Here is a 13,362-nt window from a genome sequence, read left to right as displayed (position 1 = left end):
AATTAATTAAAATTAATATTTTATTATAACCCGCATTATGTATCTTATTACAAATTTTTATACTACATGTGAAAAAAACGATAAGATTGCTATTATATATTCGAATATCAGTGGCAGAATGAATGAATAAATCACGAGTACATTTATAACTTAACCCACTGATAAGAGTTTACTTGTATGTTTTTATAATAGTCCTGTATAGTTGACAGGAGTTTTAAAAAAACCATTAAAATATTTGACATATTTATTCTGCTCTCCCATCTTGTATTACTTACAGATTTCAATGTTAATGTTAATGTAAATATTATGATTCAGTATGTCCCATCTAAGGGGATGCAAAAAAAAACGTGTACAATTCTTGTACGATGTTAAAAAATTAACTGTTACTTTGGCAGCATCATTTACGACTAAATTTAATGAATGAGATGCACAAGGTACAAAAAAAAGCTCTAGAATTTATTTTCTTTAAATTTACGATTTATGTATCCATTGTCATAAAAATTTCTTTCCACTTTCCCAAGACTACAAATATTCGAGTACAAAGTAACCGGTTTCAACTTATTTCTACTTAAGAAGTGGTTAAATAATTAAGAGATTAGGGAATTACGGACATAAATAAAACCCTAGTGAAAGAGCCAGAATATTACTTAAAAGCTTAACCGACCCAATCTCTAGCCGAGTACAGCGGGAGACTGATTTCTTCGTAATATTAGATGTAATATAAACAGAAATTTTTCCAGTTCAACGAGAGTGACCGAAAAGTTGTAAATTTTGGAAATTTCCGTGGATACCTGGTCCTAAAACGAATAAAATAAAATGTGTGGTGGATAAATATACCTGGTACAAAATATTCTTCAATTGTATGAATATACTTTTAAAGAAAATTATAATTAAATATTGTTTTGTAAAGAAACGTACTGTATATAAAAATAACATAAAATATTCTTTACTTTTTAAATCTAAAAACAATAAACTTAGTCTAAATTAATAGCTCCCTATATGTGGCTAATGGATGGAATCAGAGACAGTCCTGGTAGGTGTACAGTGCGTGTATGCACGCGGGCTACCAAATCCCGAGGGTGCCAATACCGGTCAATGTCAAATGCCTCTTTTGTCGCATCACTGGTATACCTCAAAGGACGCGAAAGGGTTGTTGTAAATTTTAAATGTTTCTCACCATAGCTGTAAAAATCTACATATGTTAAACTTAATACTAAGTAGATTGTCTGTCAAATTCGCGTCCTTTGAGGTATACCAGTGATGCGACAAAAGAGGCATTTGACATTGACCGGTATTGGCACCCTCGGGATTTGGTAGCCCGCGTGCATACACGCACTGTACACCTACCAGGACTGTCTCTGATTCCATCCATTAGCCACACATAGGGAGCTATTAATTTAGACTAAGTTTATTGTTTTTAGATTTAAAAAGTAAAGAATATTTTATGTTATTTTTATATACAGTACGTTTCTTTACAAAACAATATTTAATTATAATTTTCTTTAAAAGTATATTCATACAATTGAAGAATATTTTGTACCAGGTATATTTATCCACCACACATTTTATTTTACCAATTATTTTTAATTTTAGCCTTTATATCGGGGCTAGCGATTCGGAATGTAATTCTGTTATTAAAAATACATTTGGAGAAGTCTACAGTTTTTACTGGCTTATCAAACAAACGAATATGAATGGACCCTAGATCATCACTGACGTGTAATTAACTGATTGCCTCTGGAAGTCGGCTTCTTACAGAAACATAGCTTATCATCAAATGTCACAACACCACAGTGTTCTCCAGTAAACAAATGGCTTTCTTTCACATAAACTAATTTGATTAAGACATTCTTGGTAATAATATTAATTAATTGCTCTTTGTCTAGTGCTTTTAAGAAAGTAAATATATGAAAAAATATGTAAAATCATATATGAAATTACAAGATGGGGCATATTATTTTACTTTTATGAAAATAATATCATACAGTTTTTGACACTTTACATGAGCTTTCACCCTCATTAAGAATGAGAGCTCATTCGAAGAAACTTTATATTTTGAAATGAAACACAACTCTGTAACTATTGAAATGCATTAAAATAAAACTTTGCTTTTTATTTAAGTTTATTTGGCATTTGTTAAAACATTAATAGGTTAAAGAATAAAATATTAGTTCTTAATTATTTCAGATAAAACTGAAGAAAAACAAAAGCTTTATGAAGATGATTCTGTTGGTGACAAACAAAAACATTTCTCATGCACAAAATTGCAAGCTGTCTGCGTAACTGCTGTAATATTTGTGCTGTTGCTGGTGATTGCTTTGATTGCAGCTTTCATACGGCCGGTCTCACGTTGCGAAAATGAAGCTCATCTCGAAGTAACCGAAGTTTCTCCGACTGAAGAACAACCAGAAGACAACATGTGTCCCTGGCAGGACATTCGCCTACCTTCTTTTATAGTTCCAAAGCATTATTCGTTGTTTCTTCATCCAAATTTAACAACCTTTTTAAATAAGGGCAGTGTTAATATTAGTTTTGTTCTGGATCGAGAGTCCAACTTTGTGGTTTTACATGCTAAAGATTTAAATTTTACAAAATTCATTCTTATGACAGAGAACAAAAAAGAAATTACAATTCTTCAACATATTGAATGTCACAAACATGAGCAAATTTATATTCAGTTCTCCAAAAGTTTACAAAAAGGCACAAATTATGTCCTAATTATTGATTTTATGAATATCTTAGAAGAAAAATTGGAAGGATTTTATATTAGTTCTTATAAAACAAAAGCTGGAGAAAAAAGGTATTTCTGTTTTAAGTAAAATCTTAAATGTTCAGCTTTTTAATTTATCCATTTTTCTTTTTTTTTTTTCTAACAGTACTTTAGGAAGTTTAAATGAGATTTATTGTGTTTGAATGCAGAATTAAAATGTGTTATTTATTATAATTAAATTAGATTTATAATTTAAATTTTGAATTGTGGAATTTGCTAAATTTAATTTTTTATTTGAAGTTAATTGTTCTTCATATTAGGTATCTCGCCACCACACATTTTGAACCTACTGCAGCAAGATTGGCTTTTCCATGTTTTGACGAACCCGCTATGAAAGCTAAGTTTCAGTTGAAAATGGTGCATGATTTATCACATTCTGCTTATTTTAATTCAAAATTGATTAAAACCACATCTTATGGAAATAATTTGAGGTTAACATTATTTGAAGAAACAGTAAAAATGAGTACTTATCTAGTTGCATTTGTTGTTTGTGATTTTAAGCAGATAAACATGACAAAAAAAGGAATTGAGGTAAGTTTTGTTAAACTCATTTTTAGGAATTTTAACAATTAATAATTTTATTTAATATATTTATAGGTTAGAGTATTGGCACCAGAAGAACAAATAGATCAAGCCTCTTTTGCTTTAGATGCAGCAGCCGATATTTTAATAAATTATGAAAAATTTTTTAATATCAGCTATCCATTATCCAAATTAGGTTTGTTTTACTTAAATTAGTCTAAATTTAGAATACACCGGCTATCTAAAAATTCCAGGAAAATGTACATATGAGCTACAAATTTTTCTATTATGATATCCCTGCAGTAATAGTGCACTTCTTACAATATTCATGCAACCAATTAAAGCTGTTAAAGCCCTTTTCTGTGATGCCCTTCAGTTCCCTTATCACACTCATTTTGAATGTCTTTTGTATCAATGACCCTTTATGTGAACTTTAAGCTTCAAGAACAGGAAAATGTCTGCAGGTGCCAGACCTGATGAATCAGGAGGATGAGAAAGTATTGGATTTGTCTATAAGCCAAAACTTGGGTGACAGTCAGATGAATGTACAGGAGCAGTGCCATGAAACAGGAAAAAGTCTTTCTCCTGGTATAGATCTGGTCTGACACATCAAATTTGTTTCAAAAGCAATGTTCTCTCTAATAGCTGCGTAGTGCTGAAATGCATCCAAGCAAAAATTTTCATACAAGAAATCTGACAGGTTCTTATGAACTATCTTGCTTAGAATCACCCATACTAACATTTCCTGAAATATTGCAGATTCCTCCTTAATCATCCTGTATATAGAAATTATTTGGATCATCATGAATGTTTTGTATGAAGATGTCCTTCTGTTGGCTGTATGCATGGGAAGTAAAAGCCTATGCAACTCCATAGAAATCAGTGTGTAGCTGCACACATGCAGCTTAGAGGGATTATTGTTCAAAAATCAATTTAGAACTTTGATGTAGTACTAGGATGATATTATTATATTATAGAATACAAACTCACTATGAATTAAGCCACAAGCATTGAAAAAGATGATTAACATGATTTTGAATCTCAATTTTACATGCTTCACCTTTGATGGTTGGGATCCTCGTAGTACTTTGTTTTCCCTTCATTCTTGGTCATATTGATAACAAAGATGATGTAACCACTGTCATAACTTACGTGTTAACTGAATTACCCAATGCATCTTTATCAGTGAAAATTTTTTAAAAAGAGTGCTAACATTTTTACCTGGTTATTAGGCCATCCTTAGGTGTGGACAGTCAAGAGATGAGTCACATGTTTTGACTGTCCATGCCTGAGGATGGTCTATTACTCAAATGAAAAATGTTTGCTTTAGTAAAAATGAGTGTTTTAGTCTGCTGATTTACAAGGTTATATGCTCCTCTTCAGCTGTACTCTCAAATCACAACTTGTGATATCCACAGATAATATAATGTATTATATAGTACATATATTTATATATAACTATGTTAGCTGAGATATCGGCAGTAGTCAGGTTTATATCATTTACTTTTAGTGGGTGCAAAAGAGTAGAGGAGACCAATTGCCATTGCACCATAGGATATCCTTATTCAGATGCTGCATCAAAATGCAAAGTGCTATTTTTGTTCAGGTATTAATTAACGAGTTAGGCACAAATCTTAAATGCACTTTTCATCTCTGTCCACACCATTCCTCTGGAGAAGTTAGTGTCTTTCTTGTTCTTCAGTGTTTTTGCTATCATGGCATGTTCACAATACTTAAGAGCAAACTTAGTTGAAATTTTCATTAGCAGTTGGGCAGCCTAATTTCAAATTAATTTCAACAGACACTCATATCTGTAGGCTTGTTTCAACATCTAGAAGGTTTCTGTGGCAATTTTGCCACTTTTGAAACAAAAATTAATGACTATTGCAAGAATTGTGATGCAGGAAAATTACATTAATGCTTTGCATCAAAACTGGTCAACAACAACACACACTGACAATGCAAAATAAATTATGTACATGACCAAACAATGGTATATTCTATATTTATATTCTGTCTGGAACTTGTGCTGTTCACTAGAAATATTTAATCTGGTAATTTTTAGACAGTTGGTGTATGTATTTAATGCATTTAGAATATGCATCAATTTATGCTATTTATAATTAATTAAAAATAACAAATACTTTTTTATATCTGAAAATAATTTCTGTTTTAATCTGTTTTCTAATAACGATGCTTTCAAGTATTCAAAGTTAATTTATTACTATTATTTATCATCATTCTTGTTTCTGAAAGATATGATTGCCATTCCTGATTTTGGAGCTGGTGCTATGGAAAATTGGGGTCTTATTACATATCGAACAACCATGATTTTATTTAATCCCGAAGAAACTTCTACTAACTCTGAAGAACGCATTGCTACAGTTATTGCTCATGAGTTGGCTCATCAGGTTAGTTTTTCAGTTTTTAACTTCTAGATCTCCAAATCTAGTAATTGTTTGATTGTTAAAAATTTTTTAATTTTTCACCTAGTCAATTAACAGAATAGCAAAACATGAGTGGAAACAGATATGTATGGATTTTCAATATCAGTAATATTCTCTTTCATCTCCTCTGTTACTCTCTTCTCTCCAATGATCTACTTCTGCTTTGCATTTGTTTTTTATTCTTGTATGATTCTTTCTCTTCAGCCATCTTGAAATATTGCTGCAATCAAAGTGTTAGAGATTTAATCTACAGAGTTTTTTTACAATTCTTTCAAAACAGGTCTTTACTAGTAGATTTGTTTCCAACAATGAAAATTCTTTTAGCTGTAGCATAGTTTATAAATTTTTTTAAAAAATTTATTTAGACATACTGGGAAAACCCCATGATGTGGGGAATACATACAACAAAATCATTAGATATACAATACAAACTACAGTAATATTACAATTCATGAATTAATACAGAGAACAAAATTCAGAATATACATAAATAAAATACAAAGTATACAAAACTAATACTAAGAAATAATATTTTAATTAAACAAAATATCAACATAAAATTGTTGAGAGAACTATCCAAACAATAAAAAAATTAACTACACCCACCTATAAGACAAAAAAAGAAGTTAATTATCACATCAAACAGCGGATAGTCGCCCAAAATTTCTTAGTCACGAACACACATTTAAAGGAAAAACCAATGCCACCTCTGAGCAAAATCAAATTCTCCAATATGCAAAAAATCAGAATATACGTCACTCTACTCAAATGACCACAATAAGGTCAAAAATTTTTCAAACGAAATAGTAGCGACATCAAAAATACTTTCATGTAGTTTTTTAAACTAGTACACCTAGCTATCATGTGAAACGCATCCAATAACTGATCACCTTGACAATGTATGCAAATATCTCTACAATAATTCTATAAGACAAAAAACGTCGACTGTTTCCGTCGACGATTTCCGTCGTTCGTTGCCACATGTGAGTACCAGAAAAAAAAAAAAAACAGTTAATTATCACATAAAACAGCGGATGTCTCCCCTAGTTTATAAATTACTAAGACAGTTAATCATCTCAAAAGTGATTCTATGTAAATTTTCACTCAAAAATGATTTTAAAATTAATCAATCAATTTCATAAGTAATATTCATCCAACAATACATGACTTTCTGTTATAAATTTTATTATTTCCAAGATTAATTAATAAATGGAGGATAAACAATATGGTTTGTTTATAAATAATTTTAAAAAGTTTAATTAAATTTTGATATCACTTTGCATATTAATTAATTCTTAAATCTTTGTAATTATTATCAAAAGTAATTAATTGATTTATGATTTTAGTGGTTTGGTAATTTGGTGACAATGGATTGGTGGAATGATCTGTGGCTCAACGAAGGTTTTGCAAGTTTCACAGAATATCTTGGAACTAATTCTATACGTCCTGAATGGAATATGGTATGATTACTTTTTTAAACATTGGTCATTATGTTATTAATAAAGCCAGTACTGTGAGTGCAAGAGTTCTGGGCCCTGTAAATAAATAAATAAAAAAAAATCAAATGAGTACAGGAGAATGATTTGAATGTGACAAATGAACTTATACACATGTATATACCATGTATACAATATCTAAGAGTTTATTCTTCACCAGTGGCTACATCCATAGTGGTACATACAGGGATAAATGTAAATTTGCTTGTTCTAATTCAGTTTCCCTAAAGTCAGTTCTAGTTATGCTACTGACTAAGACCAGGAACACATATGCACATGGGCAATTGAAGAGGAGGAAAATGGGCACTTGCCCCTCCTTGCGATCAATTAAAAAACTCCTCAAATTATGATCATAAACACGATTGAGATATGAAACTTTACACTCTCGATCATGGAACGCTTTGTCTCTCTCAAATTTTATTACAGGTTGGCTGGTTTGACCCTCGACACCTTAAATATTAGATAAAAATTTATCAATGTAATTATTTGCCCCCAAGCTCATTGCCACCCTGGAAAATTTTCTGTGGATGCCCATGCATTTGCATAAAATCAAATGGTAGAAATTAAAACAAAATTCTGTTAAAAATGTTTTTATTGGTTTTAGATTGATTTTACCACAATAGAATCTATTGATCTAATAGGCTATACTGGTTCAATGGGTTCTTTGCTGAAATTTTTTTTTTAAAAACAGCCTCTAAATTAAATATGAAAATTTAATTGCTATTATTTTAAATATTAAAATTTGCAGATGAACATCGTTTACATAAAAATAAAGTATACGGAGTTATAATATATTAATGATTCTAATGTTTTCCTTCTTTAGCAATTGACTATAATTTTATTAAGAAGACAAGTTACAGAATCAATCTGCTTTAAATTAAGGTTTTAATTATATGAACATAACGTTTTAGAACAAAAACATGAAAATGTACAGTACAATGAGGCAAAGACAATGCCAGAAGTTCAAATCTATTGGGTTGTTGCAAATGAAATTGTCAGTTTTCAAAATTTAAACTTCCCACCCTTGTAGTTCATTGTTTGAGGTTAATGTTCATTATTCATCCATTTCTTGACATGTAAAGGCTTTGGGAAAAGTTAAGAAACTTGACAAATGAGTACATGCAAACTCAGCAAAAGAGACAAGGCATATCATTTAGAGGTCTGCTTTCTTTGATTTTCTGGAACAAAATGAAGGTACTGTATATTGTCTCTTCTTGTGATTGTGTGAAAAATGGCTCCTCTATGACAGCTATAAATGTTCTTCACAGTGTCTAAATGTAGACGAAGCATTGAAACTGAGCCTTTATCCATGTAAGATTATGGTGTCTGTATGGTTCACAATCCACTTTTCATTTCTGCAACAAGGTAAAATAATTATTGCTGAGAAATGTTGTTAAGAAGAAATGTAGGAAGAGTACTTATACTTTCTCGTTACAGAGTGACACAGGTCATGGTTGCTTTTTGAAATTTACTTTACTGATATATAGAATATTAATATATTCATGTTTAGGAAGAACAGGAACACTGTTGCCAAAATATTGTTTGAAGACATTGTCTTCAAACATTTTGGCATGATTCGTCTTTGGTATACATTAAAAAACAGTCTCTGTTTGTAGGCCAAATTATGCTATTTGTGGGACTGAGGGACAAGACACTGGAATATAGGACTGCTCCTCTAGAAGCAGGATAATTGAAAGCTGTGATAAACGGATGTTAAGAGCATATGGTATAGTGTGACCCTTTTGCCATTTTTTTCAATAATTAAAATATGTAGAACTACTAAGGGCCCTAAGTTTCTTTTTGGGCCAAAGGAAAATTTGCAGCTTTTCTTCTCTCAATGACCCTACCTACCTACCATTGATATAAACAATAATTAATTTTCTTTTTACACTAGCATCACTTAATGACTATTATTATAAAACTGGAGAAGAGAATGATGATAATTTCCACCAAATAATAGCATTATTAGTTTTTCTTATTATATTTTGAAAATTGTGAGCTGTAGTTTCATAAAATAATTTTACATTGAGAAAGTTTTACTATTCATTTTAATATTTTTTGAGATTTTTACTTTTTCTCATTAAAATATTTTAAAATTTTTATAATAACTGATTATGAAAGCATTTTCTGATAAAAATATTTTTTCTTTGCAGATGGATCAATTTGTTATTACTGTACAAAAAGCCTTAGATCTTGATAGTTTAAGAAGCTCTCATCCTATAATGGTAGATGTTAATGATCCTATAGAGATTGAGGCAATTTTTGATGCAATATCATATGACAAAGTAGGTGAAGATGAAAAGATTTACATAATTGGAAAGTGCTATACATTTTATTTACATAATTTATGGTGATTGAGACATGTATATGGGTCATTCTAAGTTAAGAGGTACTCACTGGTTAAGAGATGTGGCCACAACATAAATGTTAGAAATTTAATCTAATTATGTAACATTTTTATTGAAACAACTAATTTGTGCATATCTGCAAGGTGGCCAGTCTATTTATTTTATCTTGTTTTATGAATGACCAGGGGAGATACTCAATACAGAGGGGAGACTAGGTGTACAGGGTAGGATACTTTATGAACAGAGGAGAGATTTTAACATTGCGTTATGAAATAAAATAGACTTTATTTTAAGAATCAACTTTATTTATTCATTTTATAATTATTAAATTATCAAACTGTTTATTTTCAAGCAGCCTGTTAATATCTTCATTCTGAGGAGGTGACAGTAGCAGTGGGTGTTCATTATCCGAACTAGGAAGGGTTGAGGATTCATTACTTATGACTTGAAGTGCTAAAAGACATCTACGATTCTTTGCTTTTTCTCTCCACAATTTTCTAGCTTTTCGCTGTTTTGGGGGGTCATTTGGTTCACAGTCTTAACAATTCCTTTTTCTTTCTTCTTTTGATACTTTTCACATTCTTTAAGTTTTTGTAGTGCGTATTTGTCAGGGTCATTTTTTATGCATTGGTACCTTAATCTTTCTGCTACACGTTTTTTTTTCTAGGCGTTCTTTATATGTCATTTTTTTCTTGCTAACATTCTGTAAAAGACATATTATACCATAATTAAATGTATGAGATAGGCTAAAAGAGTAAAAATGTATATTGACTAAATTACGGAACGACGGTTTACATGTTATCCATAAAAATACTCTGATATGACGTTTTTATCTCCCCTGGACATAAAGTCTTTCCCCTGGAATCTTAAAAAGCAGGGGAGATAATTTTTCGTTAGAAAACTGAAATAATCGTAACAGTATTTATCGTACATAATTAACAAATAAATCTATGCACAAATAACAGTAAATATACAAATAAAATAAAGTTCTTAGATAAATAATCACAAAATAAAACTTACCAGGGGAGAGATCACTTCACTTGTTCACAACTGTACCCACAGAGTAACGTTACCGAAATCACTGACAAAATGCTGCGTGGTTAGCTCGCTTGATGCTTGCTGCTAACTTCACGTCCAATGAAATGTGTTCAAGGTCACAATTTCCCGCGACAAAGTAAACAAACATCGTTTTTTGACAAATACAAAATGCCAGGGGACGAGACGCGAAAAATGCGGGACAAATTAGATGTAAATATTTTTTTATGAAAAAGAAATATTATGTAATTTTACTTGTTAGATTACAATAATTTACTTATCCTATTTTATTAAAATGAATGATTTTGATATTTTATTAGATTTCTATGTATTTAAAATTACTGATACACGAACAGAATTGGTTAGGGGACAGGCCAGGGGAGATATGTTTTTTATGTTTGAAGTACTATTGTGACTAAATTAAGTATATTTAAGTAATGAATTTAAGTGACCATAAAGAAGATGGTAAGTTTTGAGAGATAATAACATTATTTCAAACAAATTTTTGAAAAAAATGTGATTTTTTCTCACGGACGTTGAAAGTACCTCTTAACTTAGAATGACCCATATATGAAACAATTCAATGATTATGTGGCTGTTTGCTGTGACTGCCCTTTTTTTAGATGTATCTATAGAAGAGACTTTGAAGTTACAAGGCAAAATGTAATGGTACTTATCCATCTATGAAGTGTGACCAAAAATTATAAACCTTAAGGACTTGGTGTATTGGATTGGGGAGTAAGGAACTATGAGTAAAACATTTTGAATGTTCCTAGAAGTGTCAATAGCACACAGTTCAGTTATCTGAAATTTGAATAAGTTGTTCCATGTGGTGAAATTGTAATACTGTCAGAAAAGACTCTATGTTGCCAATCCACTTTGTTTTATTTTTTTGAATTTGTTCAAAGGGAATTTTTCTCTATTTTCATTTTCCATTTTCTTTTTTATTAACACAACTAGAATAATTTTAATAAGAATCTAATGTAAGTTTAATTATTGCCACACTAGATATAGTTCTGAATGTATTGTTTCTGTGTCAAGTGGATGGATTGTTTTACAGTTATGGCCATTGAATTCAATTGAGTATGGTTGTATTGTTGGGAGATACCAATGGACTATTTGTCAGAGAACTAAGTGAAGCACCTGAAGACTTCTAGAGCTGGCATCTAACCACCATTAATTTGTCAATTAATACCTCGAAATCTTGTTAATTAAATTATCTTTTGTTTTTGCACTTTCTATTGCAAGTCAATTCCCACAAAACTCACAATTATAACTATAGCTATTTTGTTTACATCTATCTACTACATGTATGTCTACATCTTCCATGGCAAAGGAACTTGTACTGTACATATATAATGGGTTAGAAAAGCATAAAAATCATTATTACCATACTTATCTGATACAGATACATAACTATGATATAAGGGTTGCCCAAATAAAAAGTGGACACATGTCATATTTCATTGTGCAAAGTAGCAATTAGTAAGCAACCTTACAAGTGAGTAAGCTCAGCATAGGCAAAGCATGGGCAGCATTACGTATTGGAAGGAATAGATTTTATCTCCAGTAATTGGCAGATTAATGTTAAATTAATTACGATGGAAGTGACAGAATCGAACAACAAGAAGTAGTTCGGTTTTTAGTGCCTGAAAGGAATAGGAGTACCAACATCTATAGATGAATGAAGCACATTTATGGTGAACATTGTTTAGGACGAACAGCAGTGAATATTTAGTGCAAGAGTTACAGAAAAGGTCACAAGTCAATTCAGGATAAACTGAGACTGGGTCAGGCACACACCGTAGTCTCTAATGCATCAATCACCACTGTGGAAAACATAATCAGAAGTGACAGATGAATTACAACTTGCACTACAACTTTCACATTTTCGGACTTCTCATTGTCTGATATGAATCTTTGCAACGGCAAAGATTCATATCAGACAATGAGGTAAAGGATAAGATTGAAGAATTTTTTTACCAGTAACCACCAGAATTCTATGTGAGGGCCACTAATCTGCTTTTGAGATGCTTGTGTGGTAGTTTGTTGTGAGAGACGTATACAAATCCGCAAATGAAAAGTTACAAAAAGAAAGATACAAAATTCAATTATATCACACTGTATTCTTTATTCTCTCCAAACTGGTTCTTTTCCTATTTTTTTTTTTTTTTTCGGAATCCCAACTTTACAAACTTTATGCCTTTCTTCTATACACAAAGAAAAAGGAACAGGCTTGCCCTCTACTATCGCCGGGGTTTGTACACGTGACAATCGTCAAAATAACAAAAAAAAAAACTAATTATATAACTAACTTATGTCTAACTTATATCTGTCGTATAACTAATGAAAAATAAGAGTACAGGACAAATGGATACGGAAACAAAATGTAGGGAGAATGGAAATACCCACGATTTCTTTTGGTATGTATATACGTTTTCGGATTATGGCGACAACTTGATATCTTTCACTCTAAAGTCTATACGGCTACTTCTCGATATCAAAAAATTGTTGTCTTCCCTTTGATTATTCGTTGTCCTTATGGCCTTTTTTCTGAAACTGTCTCTTTTCTTTCTTGCCAATCCTTAACCTTAACTTCAGATCATGAGCTCTCGCTTTTTTCCTCTGCTTTCTTTGGGATCTTAACCCAGAGTGCCTCATTTTCTGTCCGTTTTGCCCCAGGGTCCCACTTCCTCTTTTGTTCTTATTTACGTGGAAAAGATAATCCTACCCCAGGGGCAAAA

The 13,362-nt window shown here is 31.2% G+C and overlaps 1 protein-coding gene across 1 annotated transcript in view; it reads left to right on the top strand.

The window, feature by feature from the left end:
* Positions 1 to 13,362, top strand: part of LOC111622699 — a 78,192-nt gene that overhangs the window by 8,673 nt on the left and 56,157 nt on the right. Inside the window, exons 2-7 of the mRNA XM_023365120.1 lie at positions 2,188 to 2,800; positions 3,031 to 3,301; positions 3,368 to 3,488; positions 5,549 to 5,703; positions 7,086 to 7,199; positions 9,389 to 9,520. Coding sequence (XP_023220888.1) covers positions 2,188 to 2,800; positions 3,031 to 3,301; positions 3,368 to 3,488; positions 5,549 to 5,703; positions 7,086 to 7,199; positions 9,389 to 9,520 — 1,406 coding nt within the window. The remainder of the gene's footprint in view (positions 1 to 2,187; positions 2,801 to 3,030; positions 3,302 to 3,367; positions 3,489 to 5,548; positions 5,704 to 7,085; positions 7,200 to 9,388; positions 9,521 to 13,362) is intronic.

This window comes from Centruroides sculpturatus, unplaced genomic scaffold (genome assembly GCF_000671375.1).
Source record: "Centruroides sculpturatus isolate CEXI.00-Female unplaced genomic scaffold, Cexi_2.0 scaffold168, whole genome shotgun sequence".
Classification (NCBI taxonomy): Eukaryota; Metazoa; Arthropoda; class Arachnida; order Scorpiones; family Buthidae; genus Centruroides; species Centruroides sculpturatus.
This window is presented reverse-complemented; position numbering and strand designations above follow the sequence as displayed.